The sequence below is a fragment of the Doryrhamphus excisus genome, linkage group LG20 (genome assembly GCF_037039965.1).
Source record: "Doryrhamphus excisus strain RoL-2023G ecotype Guam linkage group LG20, RoL_Dexc_Guam_v1.1, whole genome shotgun sequence".
Classification (NCBI taxonomy): Eukaryota; Metazoa; Chordata; class Actinopteri; order Syngnathiformes; family Syngnathidae; genus Doryrhamphus; species Doryrhamphus excisus.
In genome coordinates this window covers 7574179-7596860 of record NC_136376.1, presented here as the reverse complement: position 1 = coordinate 7596860, position 22682 = coordinate 7574179, and the positions used below count along the sequence as shown (strand labels likewise).

Here is a 22682-nt window from a genome sequence, read left to right as displayed (position 1 = left end):
CAAGTTGAAAAAACTGAAAAAAACGACATACTAACCCCTTACGTTTTTTTTCAAAAATCACCGCCCTCAAACTCTGGCATTTTATGCCATTTTTGGGTGCTTCTGGTGCCCCTGGTGAGTGTGTGTGAGGTTTCCCCTGTTTTTTTGACCAGAAAAGTGCATTAAAAGCATGTTGAAAAAAATGAAAAAAACGACATACTAACCCCTTACGTTTTTTTTCAAAAATCACCGCCCTCAAACTCTGGCATTTTATGCCATTTTTGGGTGCTTCTGGTGCCCCTGGTGAGTGTGTGTGAGGTTTCTCCTTTTTTTTCGACCAGAAAAGTGCATTAGAAGCAAGTTGAAAAAACTGATAAAAACAACATACTAACCCCTTACGTTTTTTTTCAAAAATCACCGCCCTCAAACTCTGGCATTTTATGCCATTTTTGGGTGCTTCTGGGGCCCCTGGTGAGTGTGTGTGAGGTTTCCCCTGTTTTTTTGACCAGAAAAGTGCATTAGAAGCAAGTTGAAAAAAATGAAAAAAACGACATACTAACCCCTTACGTTTTTTTTCAAAAATCACCGCCCTCAAACTCTGGCATTTTATGCCATTTTTGGGTGCTTCTGGGGCCCCTGGTGAGTGTGTGTGAGGTTTCTCCTGTTTTTTCGACCAGAAAAGTGCATTAGAAGCAAGTTGAAAAAACTGAAAAAAAAACGACATACTAACCCCTTACGTTTTTTTTTCAAAAATCACCGCCCTAAAACTCTGGCATTTTATGCCATTTTTGGGTGCTTCTGGTGCCCCTGGTGAGTGTGTGCGAGGTTTCTCCTTTTTTTTTGACCAGAAAAGTGCATTAGAAGCAAGTTGAAAAAACTGATAAAAACGACATACTAACCCCTTACGTTTTTTTTCAAAAATCACCGCCCTCAAACTCTGGCATTTTATGCCATTTTTGAATGCTTCTGGGGCCCCTGGTGAGTGTGTGTGAGGTTTCTCCTGTTTTTTCGACCAGAAAAGTGCATTAGAAGCAAGTTGAAAAAACTGAAAAAAAACGACATACTAACCCCTTACGTTTTTTTTCAAAAATCACCGCCCTCAAACTCTGGCATTTTATGCCATTTTTGGGTGCTTCTGGGGCCCCTGGTGAGTGTGTGTGAGGTTTCTCCTGTTTTTTCGACCAGAAAAGTGCATTAGAAGCAAGTTGAAAAAACTGAAAAAAAACGACATACTAACCCCTTACGTTTTTTTTCAAAAATCACCGCCCTCAAACTCTGGCATTTTATGCCATTTTTGGGTGCTTCTGGGGCCCCTGGTGAGTGTGTGTGAGGTTTCCCCTGTTTTTTTGACCAGAAAAGTGCATTAAAAGCAAGTTGAAAAAACTGAAAAAAAACGACATACTAACCCCTTACGTTTTTTTTCAAAAATCACCGCCCTCAAACTCTGTCATTTTATGCCAATTTTGGGTGCTTCTGGGGCCCCTGGTGAGTGTGTGTGAGGTTTCTCCTGTTTTTTCGACCAGAAAAGTGCATTAGAAGCAAGTTGAAAAAACTGAAAAAAACGACATACTAATTCATACATTTTTGGGTGCTTCACATACATACACATACATACATACATAGACCCAAATCCTACACGTGACTTACCTTTCTATATCTTTAGACAGTTATCATTTATTAATGAACTCATTTGTGAACACACAATGTGTTTGAACCAGAAAGTGGCCAGGGATGTATGGCCATTTTCACAGCTTTGAAAACATAATTTTTTTGAAATAACAGTTTAGTTGAAACATTTGAATAGTGCTCAGAATAGTCTTGAAATAGCATCCAGTAAAACCACACAACAATTCAAACTGTTGCAGATGTAAAGCATGCTCAGTTGAGTCGCTTGCTCCGTGCAATCGACTGCTTTTTGTTGGTAACATGTTTTTAATGACATCATTTGGCCCTAAAAAAGGCAAGGATTGGACGTGACTAGTGAATATTGCCATGGAAAAATGGCCTAAGACTTCAAAACATGGGCCAATCAACAGTAAGCTGCATAAAAAGTTCCCTGCAAAAAGGTTGTCGAACGCAGCGCAAGTTAAAACACATTGCTCAAACGTTGTACAAAGCTCTTTTTTTTCTTACAAAACAGTACAAGCATTTCAGAAGAAATCACAATGTTGGTCCATTCACCAAGAAGAAAAACAGCTCTGCTTTCAAGAAACATTGAAACAAATATATCATGCAGAAACGTTCCATGCGGGGGAAGTCCACCGCTCCGCCTGGACGACGCCAGCGAATGCTGCTGCTACGAATGTGAAGACTCGGATTGCTTACTTTAAAGTCCCAACAGCAGTTTGGATGTTGATCCAACACACAAAACATGAGGCTAACAGTCTAATAAACATACTTTGAAATTCCTACTCTCACCTTGATTAACAGTAAATAAATACAAATACAAAAAAAGTGCATCATTAAAGTTACATCATGCAAAAACAAAGTTGTGATCTCTCATATTATTAACCTTTGACTCGGTCAATGCTTCCAGATGCGAATTTACACGATCTCATCCTGCTCCTTCTCAGTTCAGGGTCTTTCAAAATGATATTGGAGCTCAGTGGGGTACTATAGTACATTTCTTTTTGATAAAGTCGAGTCATCCCTCGTTTATTGTTCTTAATTGGTTTAAGACCCGGCAGCGATAAGTGACTTTCTGTGATGTAAGATTATTTATAACTTATTGTAGTCAAAGCATTGACCTTCTAAATATGTTTTTTTTTTTACCTTAGAGCCCTCTAGGCATGACATAACACCCCTATAGTCATCTTTGGACTCACATATAGTAAATACCCAAATACCCAATATAGTAAACATAAATGAGACATAACAAAGTCACACGCATTGGGAGTTTTGTCTTTTTTTCTTGACAGCGTGCTTCCTGCCTGTGGCCACAGTTTCATCAGTATAACATTACTAACACAGAGAAAGCATGTTGAATATTTCTCTGAATGCCTTGTATCTGTATCTCTAAACTTGAACCGGTCTGGAACAATTTGAACTGGTCTAAACTGATTTGAACCGGTCTAAAATGATTTGAACTGGGCGCAACCGGTCTAAACCGATTTGAACTGGTATGGACCAGTTTGAACTAGTCTAAACTGGTGTGAACAGGTCTAAACCAGTCTGAACTGGTCTAAATCAGTGTGAACCAGTCTATACTGGTTTGAACTGGTCTGAATGGATTTCAACCAGTCTAAAATGGTGTGAACCTGTCTGACCTAAACCTGTCTACCCGTTTTCACTCGTATGAACTGGTTTGAACCAGTCTAAACAGGTCTGAACAGGTCTAAACCAGTATGAATTGGTCTAAACCGGTTTGAGTAAACTGGTGTGAACAGGTCTAAACCAGTCTACACCGGTGTGAACCAGCCTGAACTGATTTGAACCTGTTTGGACCTCTCTAAACGTGTTTGCACCGGTCTAAAATGGTTAGAACCTGCCTGGACTGGTTTGCACCGGTTTGAACCGGCCTATGTTGGTCTGAACAGGTCTAAGCCATTTTGAATTTGTCTAAACCGGTTTCAACTTGTATAAACCAGTGTGAACAGGCCTAAACCAGTTTGAACTGGTATAAACTGGCCGAAACTGGTTTGTACCTGGCTGGACTGGTTTGAACAGGTATTTCACAACGAAAACCAATATGCTGATATTGTCTAGCTCTCAATTTCCTATCGAGATATCAGCAGTACATATGTGGTGGAATGAACTGTTGCTACAGCATTTGCTTATATCGCTTTTCATGATGGGGGAAAAATCTGATACCGATTTTTTTCTGATATGACATATTTTTTTCTGATATGACATCCCTAGTTAAGAAGGTCATAAACAGGTCTTCCATCCTCTAATTACAGAACACTCCATTTAAGACTACTCCACAGCAATTCACCTATGGCCAATTAACGATAAACCAGGGATGACTGGACTTGCCAGAACTAACTAGAAACTATCCTTAATGATGACATCAGACAGTAGAACAGGATGGTTCCCATGGTAACTGCTCTTAATAGCAAACATGCTTCAACCATGTAAGGTCCATTTTGTAGGCTTTAGTTAAGGATGGTAACAAAACGGACCGATTTGTATTTTTGATACAGATATAAGCACATACCGTCTCGTAATATGACAAAAAAAAATGTACTTTGATATATTTTGCAGGCTAATAATAGCAGCTAATGTTGGTCAGCATGCTAAAGGAGAAAAGTGGATGGATAGTTCAGACGTCAAATCAGACTTAATAAAGGTTGCGTAATATCAAAGTGCATGCTTGATTCAAAAAAAGAATGTGTTAAATCCTTCATCAGTCTTAACAGTCTTAACCCGTCAGCGTCTATTTCCTTTTCCTATTTCTTTTCACTTCCTTCATGTCCTCACACATCTTTTCATCCTCAGTCGTCCTCTGAGAAAGCTTCATTCGGGGTTGACGGCCGAGACTTGCTTTGACTTCTGACCTCTGACCTCCTGTCCTGCAGGAAGTCTTGAATCTCGCCGGGCAAACGTTGGAACTTCTCCTGAAACTCGGCCTCGATGACGCCCTGCAGCTGAAAAGAAGAAGAGAGTTATTTTTTTTCACTACTATTATATTTTATTTGAAAATTTGACAAGATTGAGTTGGAATATTATGGAAAAAAGTTGTACATTTACATGAAAAAGCAATTATTTCAAAGAAAAATATTGTAATGTTTCAAGACCAAAGATAGAATATGAGAAAAAAATCTTACAAGACCTACAAGACGATGAAATTGTCAGTTTTATGGGAAAAAAGTTATACTTTTGCCAGACAAAGCAGTCATTTTACAGAGAAATGACTGAAATGTTATGAAAAAAATCTGAAATTTGAATGTTACAAGACATGTGTCCAATTGTCATGTTATGAGAGTAAAATTGTATTTAATAGAATTGAAATTATATCATGATATATGTATATATAATATATATGCATATATAAAATGAGAAAGAGGTTATTTCATAGTTATTTTCTGGAATATTCTACACATAAGTTGTTGGAATATTATAGAAAAAAGTTATACATTTACATTAAAATTAAATATCACAAAAAAATATTGCAATATTGCAAGAGCAAAGATGGAATATAATTTAAAAATCTTAAAGCTTTATTACAAAAATACCTACGAGAAGATGTACATAATTCGCTGTTTTATGGGACAAAATTTTGCAGAGAAATGACTGAAATGTTATGGAAAAAAATCTGAAATCCGTACAAATGAGTTTTTATGTTTTTTTTTTTATTACGAGAGTAAAACGTATTTATTTTTCAGTTATTTTTTTTCCACTACTTTTAGATTTTATTTGTAAGTTTGACAAGATGAAGTTGGAATATTATTGAAAAAAAGTTGTACATTTACATTAAAAAGCTATCATTTCACAAGAAAATATTGTAATGTTACAAGACTAAAGACTAAAAAAAGAAACAAATCTTGAAGTTTTAATACAAAAAGACCTACGAGAAGTTGAAATTGGAAGTTTTATGGGGAAAAAAGGTTGTACTTTTGTCAGACAAAGCAGTCATTTTACAAAGAAATACATGAAATGTGATGGAAAAAAATAATAATAATTTTTTGAAGTTATTAAATGCTACTTTTATTTTATTTTATTTATTTTATTATTATTTATTATTTTATTATTATTATTTTATATTTATTTTATTATTTTAAATTTTAACCTTCAAAAGACAAAAAGACTTCATAATCCTTAATATGCGAAGAGGTTTACAAGAAAGGAAAAGGTAATATTTTGAATTAGAAAATGCTACATTTACTATGAGAATAAAACTAATCTGAGGAAAAAGTTAGAATTTTACCAGAAGAAAATGCACAACAGTGGTTAGCGCGCAGGCCTCACAGCTAGGAGACTCGAGTTCAATCCCACCCTCGGCCATCTCTGTGTGGAGTTTGCATGTTCTCCCCGTGCATGCGTGGGTTTTCTCCGGGTACTCCGGTTTCCTCCCACATTCCAAAAACATGCTAGGTTAATTAGCGACTCCAAATTGTCCATAGGTATGAATGTGAGTGTGAATGGTTGTTTGTCTATATGTGCCCTGTGATTGGCTGGCGACCAGTCCAGTGTGTACCCCGCCTCTCGCCCAAAGACAGCTGGGATAGGCTCCAGCACCCCCTGCCACCCTCGTGAGGATAAGCGGTAGAAAATGAATGAATGAATGAAAATGAACAAGAAGTATGGAAAAGTATGGAATATGAGATAAATCGGAACTGGACTGGAAAGTTGCAATTGTAGAAGTTGATGAAAAGTTATAATTTTACAAGATTTCACCTGCAAGTTTTTAATATATATATGTATATAATGTATATAATTGAGTACCGTACCATACTGAGAATGAATGAAAGTAAACACAGAGCAGGATGTGTGTGTTTGCTACCTTTGGTTTCTGCTCTTGTATCTCCTGCAGGAGAAGGTTGTGTTGCTCCACCAGCTGTTCATGACGCTTCGCCTGAGTCTCCTCCAGCTTGACGTTCACACAAACGCATCACGACATCATTTTACAGTCCAGAAATGACCTTTGACGAAATGACTGCTGCTTCTTTACTCACCCGTTTTATGTTCTGCACCACTTCATTGACGTACGACTTATTGATCTCCATCTTCTCTCTGGTAGGAGGTAACAGACACACGTTTATATGACGTGTTCATGTAAACAACGTGCTATGAATATGCGCAGGTTTAAAGACCCCGAATGGACAAGGTGGTTGAAAAGACGATTGAAAAGGAGGTCATTCCTACTCTTCCGCCAGATGTTTCTCTTTCATCTTAGCCAGGGTGATCTTCTCCGTTCTTCTTCGATCCATCTGCCTCTTCAGCTCCTTCTTTTCCCTGAGCAAACATCATCACTTATTCAACACATTTCCCGTCAAGTTTGGAAGTTGACCGGTGTAGATGTTTATCATACTTGCAGCAGACGTCTTTGAGTTTCTTCATCTGCGTGCTGTGGCTCTCCTCCGCCAGACTGCTCAGCCGCTCCGTCAGCTGGCCGTTCACAAAAGATTCATAAAAAGTTAACAATAGGAACAAAGGGCACATATGGCTTTGCTGAGATTTGATGTTTTTGTCCGAAATGTCCATTTTCATTCATTCATTTATTTTCTGGAATATTATAGACAAAAGTTGTTGGAATATTATAGAAAAAAAGTTATACATTTACATTAATATTAAATATTGCAAGAAAATATTGCAATATTACAAGAGCAAAAATGGAGTATAATAAAAAAATCTTGAAGATGTAATTTGCAGTTTATGGGAAAAAAGCAGCAGTCATTTTGCAGAGAAATGACAAAAATGGTATAGAAAAAAAATCAGAATTTTACAAGAAATTTGTACAATTATTTTTATATGTTTTTTGTTTTGTTTTTTATTACGAAAGTAAAATATATTTTGAGAAAGTCTGAATTTTACAAGAAAATGATTATTTTATAGTTATTTTTTCACTACTATAACATTTTATTTGAAAGTTTGACAAGATTAAGTTGGAATATTATTGAAAAAAGTTGTAAATTTACATTAAAAAGCAATAATTTTACAAGAAAATATTGTATTGTTTCAAGACCAAAGATAGAATATGAGAAAAAAAGAAACAAATATTGAAGTTTTAATACAAAAAGACCTAGGAGAAGATGAAATTGGCAGTTTTATGGGAAATGACAAAAATGGTATAGAAAAAAAATCAGAATTTTACAAGAAATTTGTACAATTATTTTTATATGTTTTTTGTTTTTGTTTTTTATTACAAAAGTAATATATATTTTGAGAAAAGGGTTATTTTATAGTTATTTTTTCACTACTATAACATTTTATGTGAAAGTTTGACAACATTAAGTTGGAATATTATTGAAAACAGTTGTATTTACATTAAAAAGCAATAATTTTACAAGAAAATATTGTAATGTTTCAAGACCAAAGATAGAATATGAGAAAAAAAATAAACAAATCTAATAGAAGACCTAATAGAAGATGATATTGGTAGTTTTATGAGAAAAAAAGGTTGTACTTTTGTCAGACAAAGCAGTCATTTTACAGAGAAATAATCAAAAATTTGAATTGTACGAGAATTTATATTACTTATATTCACATTTTTTTGTCCAAAATGCAGCCCAGGGGCCATTCTCATTTATTCATTTATTTTCTGAAATATTATACACAAAAGTTGTTGGAATATTATAGAAAAAAGTTATAAATGTACATTCATATTAAATATTGCAAGAAAATATTGCAATGTTACAAAAAACAGAGTATAATAAAAAAAAAATCAATGCAAAAAGACCTAAGATATGTAATCAAAAAAATAAAAAATTTGAATTTTACAAGAACTCATATTACTTATATTGAGTTTTTTTTTGTCCAAAATGCAGCCCGGGGGCCATTTTCAGCCAGTTTTTTATTGGCTCTCTGCAAATGAATTATACATTTTTTTTGCTTGCCAAATGCATAGGCATGGGCTAATAAAAAAAGAGCCTCATGCATAACCGAAGTCCAAAGGTGTGTTGAGGTGCGTTTATGTCTAGTTGTATTTTCTCAGGCTCCTGTGTGTGACCTTCTCTGATTAATATTCATACAATAACGTTACATGTGACCAGAATCAGAGAAAGTTGGAGTATTGCATCACCGTCTTGATGTGTTCCCTCTGCAGGTACTTCTGGCTGTAGTACTGTTCCTGCCTCAGAGTCACGAGCTGCTGCTGCTGCTCGTCCCTCAGCGACTGGAGGCGCTCGTCTCGCTCGCCGTCTGAAGACGCCGCCCTGAGCAACCATCAGAAACAAAGCGCTAAGACGTCGCTGAAGAGTTGTGCTAAGTTGGGAGACAAAGAGGAAATGTCCACCTGCTCTTGCTGCACTGTCTGGCTGTCTTCTTGTACTTGTTGTTGATCTCTCTCAGCAGCTCAGCGGTCTTCTTCTGGTGCCTCCTCACCAACTCCTTCAGCTCCTTGAACTGACGTTTCTGCTCCTTCTGGTAAACTTTGGACTGCTGAAGGCTGGCCAGTGAGGACACCGGGACATCTGTGCAGCATCCAAGACGAGTATTTGAGTCTTCGGTCAACTTTACTGACATGAACGTATGGGAGAGAAGATACTGACCTATTAAAACGCTTAAAACCAAATCTTCAGTCTTTGCTGCCGGCTTGGCTACATCTGAAGCCAACAAGAATAGAAAGAACATCAACAAGAACATCTCATCACCCCAAATAACCATTGTGCCATGTCTCCACTGGAGTACAGTAGATCTTGGCCTATTTGAGGTATGGCATTCGCCCCTCTCTAGTTTCTTTTCTCTGCTTGATCTGGACCTGTCTATACTAGTTTGAACCGGTCTAAAATGATTTAAACTGGGTTAAACCGGTCTAAACCGGTTTGACCAATTTGATCTAGTCTAAACTGGTGTAAACAGGTCTAAACCAGTCTGAATTAGTCTAAACCGGTTTCAGTAAACTGGTGCGAACAGGTCTAAACCAGTCTGAATTGGTTTGAACCGGTTTGGACCTGTCTAAATGGGTTTGCACCAGTTTAAAATGGTTTGAACCTGCCTGCACCGGTTTGAACTAGTATGAACCTATCTAAGTTGGTCTGACCAGGTCTAAACCAGTCTGAATTGGTCTAAACCGGTTTGAGTAAACTGGTGTGAACAGGTCTAAACCAGTCTGAATTGGTCTAAACCGGTGTGAACCAGTCTGAACTGGTTTGAACAGGTTTTGAAACAGGTCTAAACCATTCTGAACTGATGTAAACTGGTTTCTACTAGTCTAAACTGGTATGAACAGGTCTAAACTGGTGTGAACATGTCTAAACCGCTTTGAACCAGTTTTTAGTTTGAATTGGTATAAACTGGCCAAAACTGGTTTGAACATTTCTGGACTGGTTTGAACTGGTATTTCACAACAAAAACCAATATGCCGATATTGTCTTACTCTCAATTTCCAATATCAGCAGTACATATGTGGTGGAATGAACAGTTGATACAGCATTTGCTTATATCGCTTTTCACGATGGTGGAAAAGTTTGAAACCGATTTTTTTGCTGATATGACATCCCTAGTTAAGAAGGTCATAAACAGGTCTTCCATCCTCTAATTACAGAATACTCCATTTACGACTACGGAATTCGCCCCTCTCTGTAAATTTTGTAAATCGCTTGTGTTATTTAACCTCCCACTCAACATTTTCCAGCAGGAAGAGGCGTGATGAATAAGTATTGAGACAAAGCATTGGTCTGTATCGGGTCTACCTGTGGTTGCTGCTTGCTGATTGGCTGCCGAGGGTTTAGGCGTTGCCGTGGTGGGGGTGTGGCCTGTGGGGCCAGCGGTGGGGCTGAGTCCATTCTCCACCAACGCTGACTTTGGGTCATTCTTACGCTCTGCGCCGCTGTCAGCTTCATCCTAAGTTCCAAAAACAAGCAGGAACATTTCCTTCAAGACAATCAATAAGGTTGTATGTGATATCCTAAAAATGTTAGAAACTGGTAAACCTCGGCCTGCGCCTCTTCTTCTCCGTCCTCCAGCGTCAGAGCCGCCAGTTGTTTGGAGCGCTGCTCCAGCAGGTTGATGTATCGGATTGGGTTGGACAGAGCCTCGATCACATCTACGTACAGAGTGAAGCCATTTTATTTGCAGAGACAAGATGTGCACATCAGGCACGTATACAGTAGAAAATAGAAAGTCCATCATTAACACACAGATCTTTACCTGCAAAAGTGTCAGGGACGTAGTCTTTGACTTCGATGTACACAAACACAGCCGGCAGAATAAGAGACTGGTTCTTCTCATTCCTCAGGCCAATATAGCGGTAGCCTTGACAGAAGACACATGAAGTCATTTGGTGGTTGAATGAAGGATGCTGGAGGACCCAAATCAGCAGCATCACTTTTAAAGTGCCAACAGAAAAAGAACACGGGTGTCCAAAGTGCGGCCCGGAGGCCATTTGTTGTTTTTAAATCAAAGAAGACCTGCATCACAACATAAGGAAGGAGGATCAGGGCCACACTTACTGAGTTAGCATAGCATATTATGCATACATTGAGCGATATAGGTGGTCCTCATGCCACACCCATGTCGCAATTCCAATTTTGCGGATTCACTGTTTCACGAGTTTTCAAAAATATATGAATTAATAAATCATGGTTGAATATGTGATATTATATAAATATTATGATGATTATGATGATTATGATTATTATTATGATTACTATTATTATGATTATTATGATTATTATTATTGTTGTGATTATTATAATGATTGTTATTATCATTATTATTATTATACTATTATTATATTATTTTTTAATTATATTATATTATATTATTTTTTAATTATATTATATTACATGATATATTATATCATAATATATATTATTATATAGTTTTTAATATATTATTATATATAAAATTTTTACATATTGAAGCAAATTGCAGTTAAGTTATGCTTGAAATGAACTAATATAAAAATATAAGACACTCAAAGACTCTGATGTATTGCACACTGGTGTTACTGAAATGTTTGGTGAGACACACAAGCACCAGACTCGATTGCCGCTCGATTACCCATGCAAAGTCAAAACTCAACTCTTACTTCCTGTCCGTCTCGTTCCTGTCTTGTAGAGAACACAAGTATAGCAACAACAAATAATATTGGGTATTATGGGTGTAAAGGTGACTATAGGGGTGTTATTGCACGTCTAGAGGGCTCTAATGTTAAACAAAAATATTTTGAAGGTCGTAATATATGGAATATGGAATCCAAGTACCAGGTCTTATTGCTGACACTGGAATGATGCGATGGCCGATAAACTTCCCTCCTTCCTCAAAAGCGGCGATCCTCAACGAGGCCAAAGTTGGAAGAATCACCTGTCAGAAAATGATTATCGTATCACCATGGCAACATTAAACCTAACCAGACTCTCATTTCTCACCTTCTTGAACACGATGGGCTCCTCGTCCCACACTGGATTTACAGCGTTGTTGTTCTGCGATGTTTTGGTCTTCAAAGCTTTCCTCTTGGTGTCTGCAGGAAGTCCGAACATCTCCACTTCCACGTACACGCCCACCCTGCGCTCTGTGAGGAACTGGCCTGAAATCACCTGAAAGCACAGTTTGTCAGGTGACACACGTCTTTAAAGGGAACACGAACAGCTCCCTGGAGGCCAACCTTCACTGAGAGGGTGTTGGCAACGATGCCGTCCACGGTGTTCTCCGTGAAGGGGTCAAAGTGTTTATCCGGCCGCCTCATGAACTCCGGCTTCAGCCTGTAGCCGCTGCGACCGTTATACTCGAACATGAAGAGGTTCAGCTGCATGGAAAGATCTGCAAGAAAAAACTCTGTAAGCTCAAACATCTTTCTTCATGATCTCTCCTTAAAGGGAAGAGACAGCATCTTCTTTCTGCAGGATGAACTGAGAGGACATGATATAAATAATAATAAAGCAAAAACCTATGGTTTGATAATTGAGAGCCACCAGCTGACAGCCGGCGTTCCAGAAGAGTTGTGGCATGAAGTTGGACGAGTCCACTCTGGTTCCTTTGGGATAAATCCGACTTAGTTGGGATTTATTATACCTGGTCGATGCTGGCTTGAGGAAAAAACCACTTTTCACTGCTGGATAATGTCACATACGCTCCAGTCAATACAATTCATTTGTTGTTTTTGGATGGTGGCAGGCTTTTATAACACAAATAATTCATAACACATATGCTTGAACTTTGCTACACCCTTTACTCCACCAAACAGACGAATATAGTCATAAATAAAGCCATAAAATCATAAAGCAGAAGCAATATCTTTATATCTTTATAATATCTTCTATTTGAGAACCTATTGCAAAACATAGTACTAGATCCTGTATACAACAGGATTGCACTGCTGTTTTTAAGGACAATAATATTTATTACATATTTTTTTATGATCCATCCGTTTTCAATACCGCCTTTCCTCACTTGGGTCACGGGTATATGCTGGAGCCTATCCCAGCTGTCTTTGGGCGAGAGGCAGGATAAACCCTGGACTGGTCGCCAGCCAATCACAGGGCACATATAGACAAACAACCATTCACACTCACATTCATACCTATGGACAATTTGGAGTCGCCAATTAACCTAGCATGTTTTTGGAATGTGGGAGGAAACCGGAGTACCCGGAGAAATTCCACGCATGCACGGGGAGAACATGTAAACTCCATACAGAGATGTCCAACCGGAGATTTGAACTCATGTCTTCCCAATCTTCTGACTGTGTGGCCCACATGCTCACCACTTGACCATCATGCACTTTTTAAAAATTATTTACAGTATATTATTTTTATAATATTAATTACCAATAAAAATATATTTTGTGAATGCATGAGAGGATCAAAATATTAGGTATGATGCAAATTACAAACACATACATTCATTCATTCATTTTCTACTGCTTTTTTCCTCACGAGGGTCGCGGGGGTGCTGGAGCCTATCCCAGCTGTCTTCGGGCGAGAGGCGGGGTACACCCTGGACTGGTCGCCAGCCAATCACAGGGCACATATAGACAAACAACCATTCACACTCACATTCATACCTATGGACAATTTGGTGTCGCCAATTAACCTAGCATGTTTTTGGAATGTGGGAGGAAACCGGAGCACCCGGAGAAATTCCACACATGCACGGGGAGAACATGCAAACTCCACACAGAGATGGCCGAGGGTGGAATTGAACCCCGGTCTCCTAGCTGTGAGGTCTGCGTGCTAACCACACGACATGTGCAGCCCACATACAATACAAATATTGTTAAATAAATACCTCTGACAGTGTCAATCAAAAGTGTCAATCAATAGGTTTCTTTTTTAAATCCCACTAGTTTAGGCAGGTGCACCGAATGAAGCTTCCACGCAAACACATTCTATGAGTACTGTCTATGTACTGTCGGCCAACAGCAACACAAATGAGAGATCGTTTTCGAAGGGCATCAAAAAGAGGAAGAAGAAGTAGCAGTTGCCATGATGTGCAGTCGCCATAGCAACTGTCGCTAAGGATACTCGACAAACTCCACTGGTGACTTGGTGAGGTGCTCCAGAGCTTTGGTCTCCACAAAGGACGACATGTGGTAACAGCGGGCCGCCTCTATACACACACACACACACACACACACACACACACACACACACACACACAGGATACACACTTCAATGAATTTCTCCCTCATTAAACACAGTGTGAGAAAAGCGAACATCCGGCCTCTTACTTACTCTTGGAGGATTCAAAGGAATTGAACTTGGTGGGCTGGACGTAGTTGACCAGAGTGGACATCTCCTCTGTGGCCACGGCCTCACGCTCCGCTGAACCCTGATGAAGATGAAGAGAGGGGAAAGGTCAAGAGCGCCACTTCAACCGTCAAAATGGTGTGTAATTGCTGCTCTAACATGAGACATCACCGTCACTGACCTTTTTACCGTCATCATCTTCATCGTCGTCATCTTCCTCACTCTCAGCGTCTATCTCTGTTCCAATGAAAGAAGTTGACTGACTCAGCGACACTTCATCTTGAACAATGTAAAAGAAGAGTGGGCGTCTGCGTGGAAGGTTGCATCATCTCAAAAACAATGGAGCATTTTCTCTTTGATTTTTGCATGTGTTCTGTGTCCTTGTGGTGTATTAGAGTGATCTATGGATGCTCTGTCGGGTGTGTCTGTTATTGTATTTAATAATAATTATGATACATTTTATTTGTATAGCACTTTTCAAAATACTCAAAGAGACTTTACAGAAGAATGGAGTTGAGTTAAAGCAAGTAAACAGAATAGAAGACACACCAAAACACATCATTCATTGGTTAATATAATAATATAATAATATATAATATAATCATTTACTACTGCTACCATTAGAGAGGGCTGTATACTACGTGTCCGCTAATCTGTTCTCTGTAGCCGGCTAAATATAGAGCCACAACAGTCCTGATTGGCTGATTAAGTTCTGTGTTCTGATTGGCTGTTTCCTATTCTATGATCACTGGCTGCTATCCATCCTACATGCTGAATGAAAGCATAATTTACACGCTGTAAATTAATCTTTGGTTCATAGAGGAGAATAGGAATCAAGGAATATGTTATAACAAGGATACAAAAACGCTACAGCCTAACGGCGGGAGTCACTTTATTGTCCAATCTTGTAAATTGATCAATAAAATCTGTGCTTGTGTAATGTAGTACCTCCCGTGTTGGGGCAAGGAGACACCGGCTCGTGGCCCTGATTGGACGGCTGCTCCGTCAGCCTCTTGGCGTCAGCGCTGTTGGAGGCTTTGTGTGACTTCTTGTTCTTGATGAGAATTTTGCCCATTAACTCCTGAGGACTGGGCAGCGGCACACCCGACTCCAACTGTTATAAAAGGGTTTTAAAGCGATCAGGACAAAACTGCAACTGTATTTTGTCTTGTGTATTTGTGTGTGTTCTTACAGGGTATTTGTCCAGTGGGTCAATCAGTAAGGCCTCCCCAAAGATTGATCGACAATATTCAGCCATCTTAGCCTGCTGCTTCAACCTGACAGATGAGAGAAAGATATTTCAGTGTCAAGAGGAACAAAAATTATGTAAAACAATGTCAGTATTGTGAAAATGAATCCTTACGAGTCAACGTGATTCTCAAAAGATAAGATAACCGGGAAAGGGGATGTCTTGAAGGCGCACTCTGCAATGGCCTCAATCACTTCCTAGCAATGAAAAAAACACTTTTTAACAAATTAATTAATCTGTAACTACAGGATAATAATAAGTAACAACAGGAAAAAGTGACAAAAGTGACTGCACTCAGTCAGTAAGCTAGGCTTGTGCACTAAGTCAAGAGGCGACACTCGCGGCAGTCTAATCTTGTTTTTCTGACCTGCATTTGATGAGGAAATTAATAAGATGTTCATAATGACGATGATATGTGCCCTGTGATTGGCTGGCGACCAGTCCAGGGTGTACCCCGCCTCTTGCCCGAAGACAGCTGGGATAGGCTCCAGCACCCCCGCGACCCTTGTGAGGAAAAGCGGTAGAAAATGAATGAATGATTGAATAAGATGTTCATAATGACGATGATATGTGCCCTGTGATTGGCTGGCGACCAGTCCAGTGTGTACCCCACCTCTCGCCCGAAGACAGCTGGGATAGGCTCCAGCACCCCCGCAACCCTCGTGAGGAAAAAGCGGTAGAAAATGAATGAATGAATAATGACGATGATATGTGCCCTGTGATTGGCTGGCGACCAGTCCAGTGTGTACCCCGCCTCTCGCCCGAAGACAACTGGGATAGGCTCCAGCACCCCCGCAACCCTCGTGAGGAAAAAGCGGTAGAAAATGAATGAATGAATAATGACGATGATATGTGCCCTGTGATTGGCTGGCGACCAGTCCAGGGTGTACCCCACCTCTCGCCCGAAGACAGCTAGGATAGGCTCCAGCACCCTTGCGACCCTCGTGAGGAAAAAGCGGTAGAAAATGAATGAATAATGACGATGATATGTGCCCTGTGATTGGCTGGCAACCAGTCCAGTGTGTACCCCGCCTCTCGCCCGAAGACAGCTGGGATAGGCTCCAGCATCCCTGCGACCCACGTGAGGATAAATGAATGGATAATGACGATGATAATTTGACCAAAAATCAGCAAATTTGCTTGACAATGGAAAAAAATCTATGGATCTATTTCACCTCTTATATTAAATCTTATCTTGAACCACATCTTGACTGTTTTATTTCACCTCATAAAACCTCAGACAAACTGAGCGTACCGTCTATCTGAAGAGACAGGAAGTGTGTCTGTGTCTGTGTCTGTGCGTCATCACCTTGAAACAGATCTCAGAGGTCATGGTGAAGCCGTGCGTGATGACAGGCTCCTCCTCGGCAGTCCTTCCTTTCCAAACGTCTAACTCCACACAGCGACACCCGGCCAGCAGAACCTGCCGGTACATCTCCACCGAGGAGCTTCCAGCGAGCTGACCCGCTGTAACAAAATACTACGTTAAACATCAATGAGAAGACATCGTAAATGTGTGTGTGTGTACCTGTCAGGTAGGTGTTGTGAGAGGAGTTGACAAAGTAGTGAGACAGAGGGAAGCTCATGTCCTCAGATTGATCCAGTTTGTCTGGTGGGATGATGCCGTTCTCGTCACTGGAAAGATAACTGGAAAACGCCTGCACGGAGATAAGACCTACCCAACACACACATTATATACACACATTGAATAGACACATTTATTGTAAGTGTGTGTGTGTGTGTGTGTGTGTATACCTTGCTCCAGCAGTGGTTTGTCCTGCTGGTGTCGATCAAGCATCGTTTGGGTCTGAGCGGGTCGTAGAGGCGGGTAGAGGATCTCGTTGAGTCTTGGGTCTCTCTGCTTATTGTTGATGAATTCTGTCATCTGATCCACTGACATCGTCCCGCCATCGCCTCCCCTGTATTATAATAATGTATTTATCTTATTTTTACAACATGCTGAAGGCGGCGGCACGGTGGTCGAGTGGTTGGCACGCAGACCTCACAGCTAGGAGACCAAGGTTCAATTCCACCCTCGGCCATTTCTGTGTGGAGTTTACATGTTCTCCCCGTGCATGCGTGGGTTTTCTCCGGGTACTCCGGTTTCCTCCCACATTCCAAAAACATGCTAGGTTAATTGGCGACTCCAAATTGTCCATAGGTATGAATGTGAGTGTGAATGGTTGTTTGTCTATATGTGCCCTGTGATTGGCTGGCCAGGGTGTACCCCCGCCTCTCGCCCGAAGACAGCTGGGATAGGCTCCAGCATCCCCCGCGACCCTCGTGAGGAAAAAGCGGTAGAAAATGAATGAACGAATGAATGAACATGCTGAAGGCGAATAAAAAGCAAGCTGCAGGTTTAAAATGGCCCCTGGGCTGCCACTTGTTGCTAGGCAGAATTCCCGTGCAGCCAACCTCAATAAAAATAACCTATTGGTGACAATGTTTCCACTGCTTAGCTTTTTCCACCACATTCTGCTGGATGTGTAACGTATTTAAGTTCATTCACTCACTGCAGTTTAAAGATGTTTCCCAGCTCAGGCCGAGGACAAAGGTGGTCCAGGAAGCTCTTGTAGACCTCCAGAGTGAAGTCCTCCAGTTTGATGCCGTCACCCTGTAAAGCAGAGAGGAACATCAACACGGCATTGACACTTTCCTGTCTCCTCAAATTTAAAGAGGAACGTTTGTGAGGCTGAGCACACAGTCTGACGTGCTGACTTAAAATGTTTGGCGATGAGATATCGGTGTGCTCATCTGCCCTCTTCATGCACCGTGAGTCACAGCGGAGAGGAACGTCAGATGAAAGCCATCAGATAAAAACAGCGTAAAGGAGGAGAGAAACCCCAACACTCAAGAGAACATCAACGTTTCCAGATCAATGCGTGAACGACTACCATCTAACGACATCATATTGGAAGCAGTCTCAGTATTTTTAACAGTCAGATACAGGACAATGTAATATGATCCTACAGTAACACAAACAATAAAAACCTTGAACTGGGTTTGTTACAGTTTCTATTTTTTCTCATTGCTAATATTGTGACTGTGACATGGGCCAGCACTACTGATTCTGAAGGCTCTGGGAAAATTACATTGACATGGCAACACTTAGAAGCTCAACTCTGATTGGACAAAACAATGTAACGTATATGTAATGCAGTCAAGAGACACGTTACTAAATAAAAATAATAGCCTGTTGGGACTCAATTAATGGGGGTCGGGGGTTGAGGTGTTACCCGTCCATAAGGCAGGCGGCAGCTCTCCAGGGCGTTCTCCACCCGCTTCCTGTCCAACGAAAACAACCGTACGATGCTGCAAATAAACAAAAAAATTACATCAATTATTATTGTTTTGGGGCTGCACGGTGACCGAGTGGTTAGCGCAAAGGCCTCACAGCTAGGAGACCCGAGTTCAATTCCACCCTCGGCCATCTCTGTGTGGAGTTTGCATGTTCTCCCCGTGCATGTGTGGGTTTTCTCCGGGTACTCCGGTTTCCTCCCACATTCCAAAAAAACATGCTAGGTTAATTAGCGACTACAAATTGTCCATAGGTATGAATGTGAGTGTGAATGGTTGTTTTTCTATATGTGCCCTGTGATTGGCTGGCGACCAGTCCAGGATGTACCAGCTGGGATAGGCTCCAGCAACCCCCACGACCCTCGTGAAGATAAGCGGTAGAAAATGAATGAATGAATTATTGTTGACATTAAAACACAATTATTATCAAATTGAGTGGCATTTATGCCCCAAAGTTCATTGTTTTTTTCAAAAGTCCAATTTACTCTTGGTGGTACAAAATGCTTCCATAGCACGATGACGGCAGATTTAAAAGTGCATACAAGTCTTTGAATGGTATACACCTGACTGGCAATGGAGTAAACCTTCTTCCTGCTTGTTTAGAGGTGAGAGGTTAGAAAAAAAGGAAAACCAACCAAGGCAAGAAAACACGTATAATTGAGTGGACTCAAACCCGAGCCTGTTGATGTGGAATGGTCCCATGCTTGATATGCAGTAGCTGTACCCCCCCCCCCCCCCAACCCCCCTAAGCGTCTTCTCCTCCGTCTCATCATGGCTTCCAGGCTGCGGCCACAGCAGCTGTCCTTCATGTGCGTGTTCTCCGTCACATGCGCTGTCGCTGATTGCTTACCAGGTCAGTGCTGAATTAAGCACCTTCATGGATCCTGTCCCTGTTTTTGCTTTCCCAAGTGCACGTGGAATGAAATTTATTTTTGGAAGCGGGAGACAAGGAAAGAGCAAAGTTAAAAGTTTGCGCACGTCTCTGCAGGTTTGCTCGGCCCCTCGTTGAAAGACGCTAAGACAGCAGCCGCTGACATGAGATGAGATGAGATGAGATTCTACAGGTAAGGAACATCCGGAACTCACTTTTTGACGGGAATCCTGCCCTCTGCGTTGGGCTGGAGAGTCAACTTGACGTATCTGCAACAGCATGGCAACAAATGTGCATTTTCATCACTTTGTGTGTTGAAGTGTTGATGGTAATATGAGAGACTCACGCTTTAAGGAGACTGTGGTCTCTATTGAGGTTGTGGCTCAGCAGGTTGGAAGACAGAGAGAAGAGTTCCTCACACCACGCCTGAGCAAAACATCATCATTTCTATGCTGATTATGCATCCATCCATCCATTACGTACCTTAGCTTCCTCCTCTTGAGCCGCAATGAAGTTCAGCTGGTTGACATTGACGATGTCTGAAGCCGTCACCACGGTAACCATGCGGTTCTCCAGGCGGCCAACCAGGTTGCCCACATCCAGCAGCTCCCGCAACTTTGCCTCCTATTGGTGCACGTAAACAGTCAGCGCTAAATGCATCAAGTGTCCACAACCCTGCTAAACTCGACCTGAACTCAGCATACAAATTCATTATCACAGCAACTTTTCCGACTCAGAGGTGAGCCTAAGGTCACAGAGAAGCAGTGGCATATCTGAAGAGGCTTTTGCAAAGTGAGGTTAAGAGGTGAAGAGGCCAAACTACCTTCTGCGTTTTGGTGCTTCTGCCTGTTCTGACATCTTTCACAAGGGTCAAGTCCAGCAACTCAGTCTCCTGAAAGAAACACACACACACACACACACACACACACACACACAGTCAGCTACACAGCATCCTGTTCCCTGAGGTGCCAAGCTGGGTGAGTGTGTTGGCAATCAATGATAATAAGCACCTTTCGGAGTGTGGGCTCATGCGCTCACTTTCTCTTCCTGTATACTGTGGAACATCTTAACCCCTCGACGGGATGTTAACGTGAGGTAGGTGGATGCACTTTCAAATTAAAAGTTAACACTATTTTATTTCTATGAATACCAATTAACTTCTTTAAAAGGTGACTTTAAATGTGTTTTATTTGTATTTGTCAGTCCAAATACGCATACAGTGGTACCGTGGTTAACGTCCGCAGCGGTTAGTGGGTTTTTTTGGTTAACTAAAAATTTTGCCTTGGTTTGCATTCACTTGCTTGTTTACGCCGCCATCTTGGACTACAAGCACAAGACAAAATGTTGGGATACTTGGACGTAATCGTGCAAATGCATTGTGGGCCGCTGTTGCCATTTTAGAGTCATAGAGACCTAAACGACGTAATAAACGTGAACTGTATCGAAACCACGGTGCAAGACCTCAGAATTTTCAGAAATTTCAGAAGTATGTAAATGTGACAACAATTGCTGTGTGTAGACACACACATATATGTATAAAATGTTGAGTTAATTTTCATGTGTAATCATTTAAAAAAAAACTATATTTATTATCTACAAAATGTGTCTTATGTTAACATTTTTCACTTTCCTAAACAGATTAATTGCATTTACATTATCTTCTATGGCAAATGTTATTTTGGTTAGAGTCAGTTTTGGTTTGAGTCCGACCTTCTGAAACAGATGTGTGTGTGCTGCACCTTGTTCTGGTCAGTCCAGTACAGATAAAGTCCATGTTGGTCCACATAAAGAGTCACAGGAGTCACAGTGGAAAGATCCTGGAAGTAAAAAAAAAAAAAAAAAACACAGAAAAACAAGCTTTTGAAAGGAAAGAAAATGGGCTCCAGGATGGATCCCTGGGGTACCTCATAATTAATTGCAGTGCTGTATTTACAACATATATTAAAATGAAAATGGATACATGCAACAATAAATTAACTAATTTATCATCATGCAAAATACGAGTATTATAGACATGTACATGTAGTAAAATATAATAAAATATAATATAATATAATGTAATACAAATATCAGGTGTACGGTCACCATGTTATTTTTGGAAGAAACATGATTAATTTTGTGTTTAAATGTGTCTTTCAGTCATCAATTTTGTCAAAGAAGAGCACATTGATTACTGTGTAGCTTCTACATGCAGATGAATGGAAACTAGAAGAACGAAAATGAGCTCAATGTCAACAGTTGTCATGGAAACTGACTTGAAAAAAAACATGTAAAGCTCAGCTTCTTGTATTCAAAAAGAAGTCAAAATATCCAAAACACACACACGCACACACTTTTGATTCAACAGCGCCACCGGTCCTCATGCATGTCACACTCACACAACGTATCTCACATCATACATCAGGGCTGTTTAGGTAGGGGTAGCCATGCCAGTTACCATGGCAACCATTGTGAAGGCACTCCAACATGCCAACACACACCTGACTGGCATGTAATCAACAGGTGCTCTCAGCCATGAGATGATAAACAAATAAAATAAAATAAACATTAACATTATCTTCTGCATCTCATATTACAGTTTTTTATGCATTTATAAAATACATGGATACAGTACACCAAAACATCTAAAATACTTATGCAATCAGCATCATCCTACCTCATCCCATTTAATGAAGTTGCTTCCTTTCCTCAGCGTGTGGGACACGGCGGGAGGTTGGAGTTTCAAGGCGTGGACCCCCGGCTGGGCGCTCGCCATGGCTTCACACGTGTGCTACCCTCACCCGCACCCCTAAAGCCCCACTCCGGGCCCACGGACTTAAATGTGGTTCTGCATGTTTGTCAGGCGCGAGCTTCAAACTCCCTCACAAGTCAGGCAAGGATGAATTGACGGGCTGCAGCATCACCCTCAGCATCTTCTGCTTCTCTGCCTGCCACTATCCTCTCCCCCCCCTCCCCTTCTCTCTCCACTGCATCTCACTGAAAGACAGACTGGAGC

At 40.5% G+C, this 22682-nt stretch overlaps 1 protein-coding gene across 2 annotated transcripts; it reads right to left on the bottom strand.

Moving 5' to 3' along the window:
- Positions 1–4096: 4096 nt before the first annotated feature.
- On the bottom strand, positions 4097–22682 carry plcb1 (phospholipase C beta 1). 2 transcript variants are annotated; one of them, XM_078799347.1, is made up of 32 exons: positions 22344–22682; positions 21427–21504; positions 20511–20579; positions 20171–20311; positions 20034–20113; positions 19903–19956; positions 18756–18831; positions 18033–18133; positions 17275–17438; positions 17048–17194; positions 16829–16986; positions 15634–15716; positions 15463–15547; positions 15219–15384; positions 14452–14549; positions 14256–14352; positions 14046–14130; positions 12470–12594; positions 12188–12342; positions 11952–12119; positions 11787–11886; positions 10729–10833; positions 10512–10624; positions 10272–10422; positions 9129–9182; positions 8873–9050; positions 8660–8792; positions 6950–7026; positions 6784–6873; positions 6594–6651; positions 6422–6508; positions 4097–4565 (listed from the first exon to the last, which is right to left on the bottom strand). In XM_078799347.1, the coding sequence occupies exons 1-32, from the start codon at positions 22440–22442 to the stop codon at positions 4413–4415; spliced, it is 3528 nt and encodes a 1175-aa protein (XP_078655473.1). In that variant the 5' UTR covers positions 22443–22682; the 3' UTR covers positions 4097–4412. The 2 variants fall into 2 exon arrangements, with proteins under 2 accessions (XP_078655473.1, XP_057915029.2); XM_058059046.2 differs by having other exon boundaries at positions 14452–14507; positions 22344–22681.

Bases quoted from the DNA above. Each gene is read 5' to 3' on its own strand.
- plcb1 (XM_078799347.1), bottom strand. From the start codon at position 22,442: ATGGCGAGCGCCCAGCCGGGGGTCCACGCCTTGAAACTCCAACCTCCC. The intron at 15,717-16,828 runs GTGATGACGCAC...TTTCATTGCTAG, and splicing joins CCTCTGAGATCTGTTTCAAG to GAAGTGATTGAGGCCATTGC. The intron at 6,509-6,593 runs GTGAGTAAAGAA...GTGAACGTCAAG, and splicing joins TGGTGCAGAACATAAAACGG to CTGGAGGAGACTCAGGCGAA.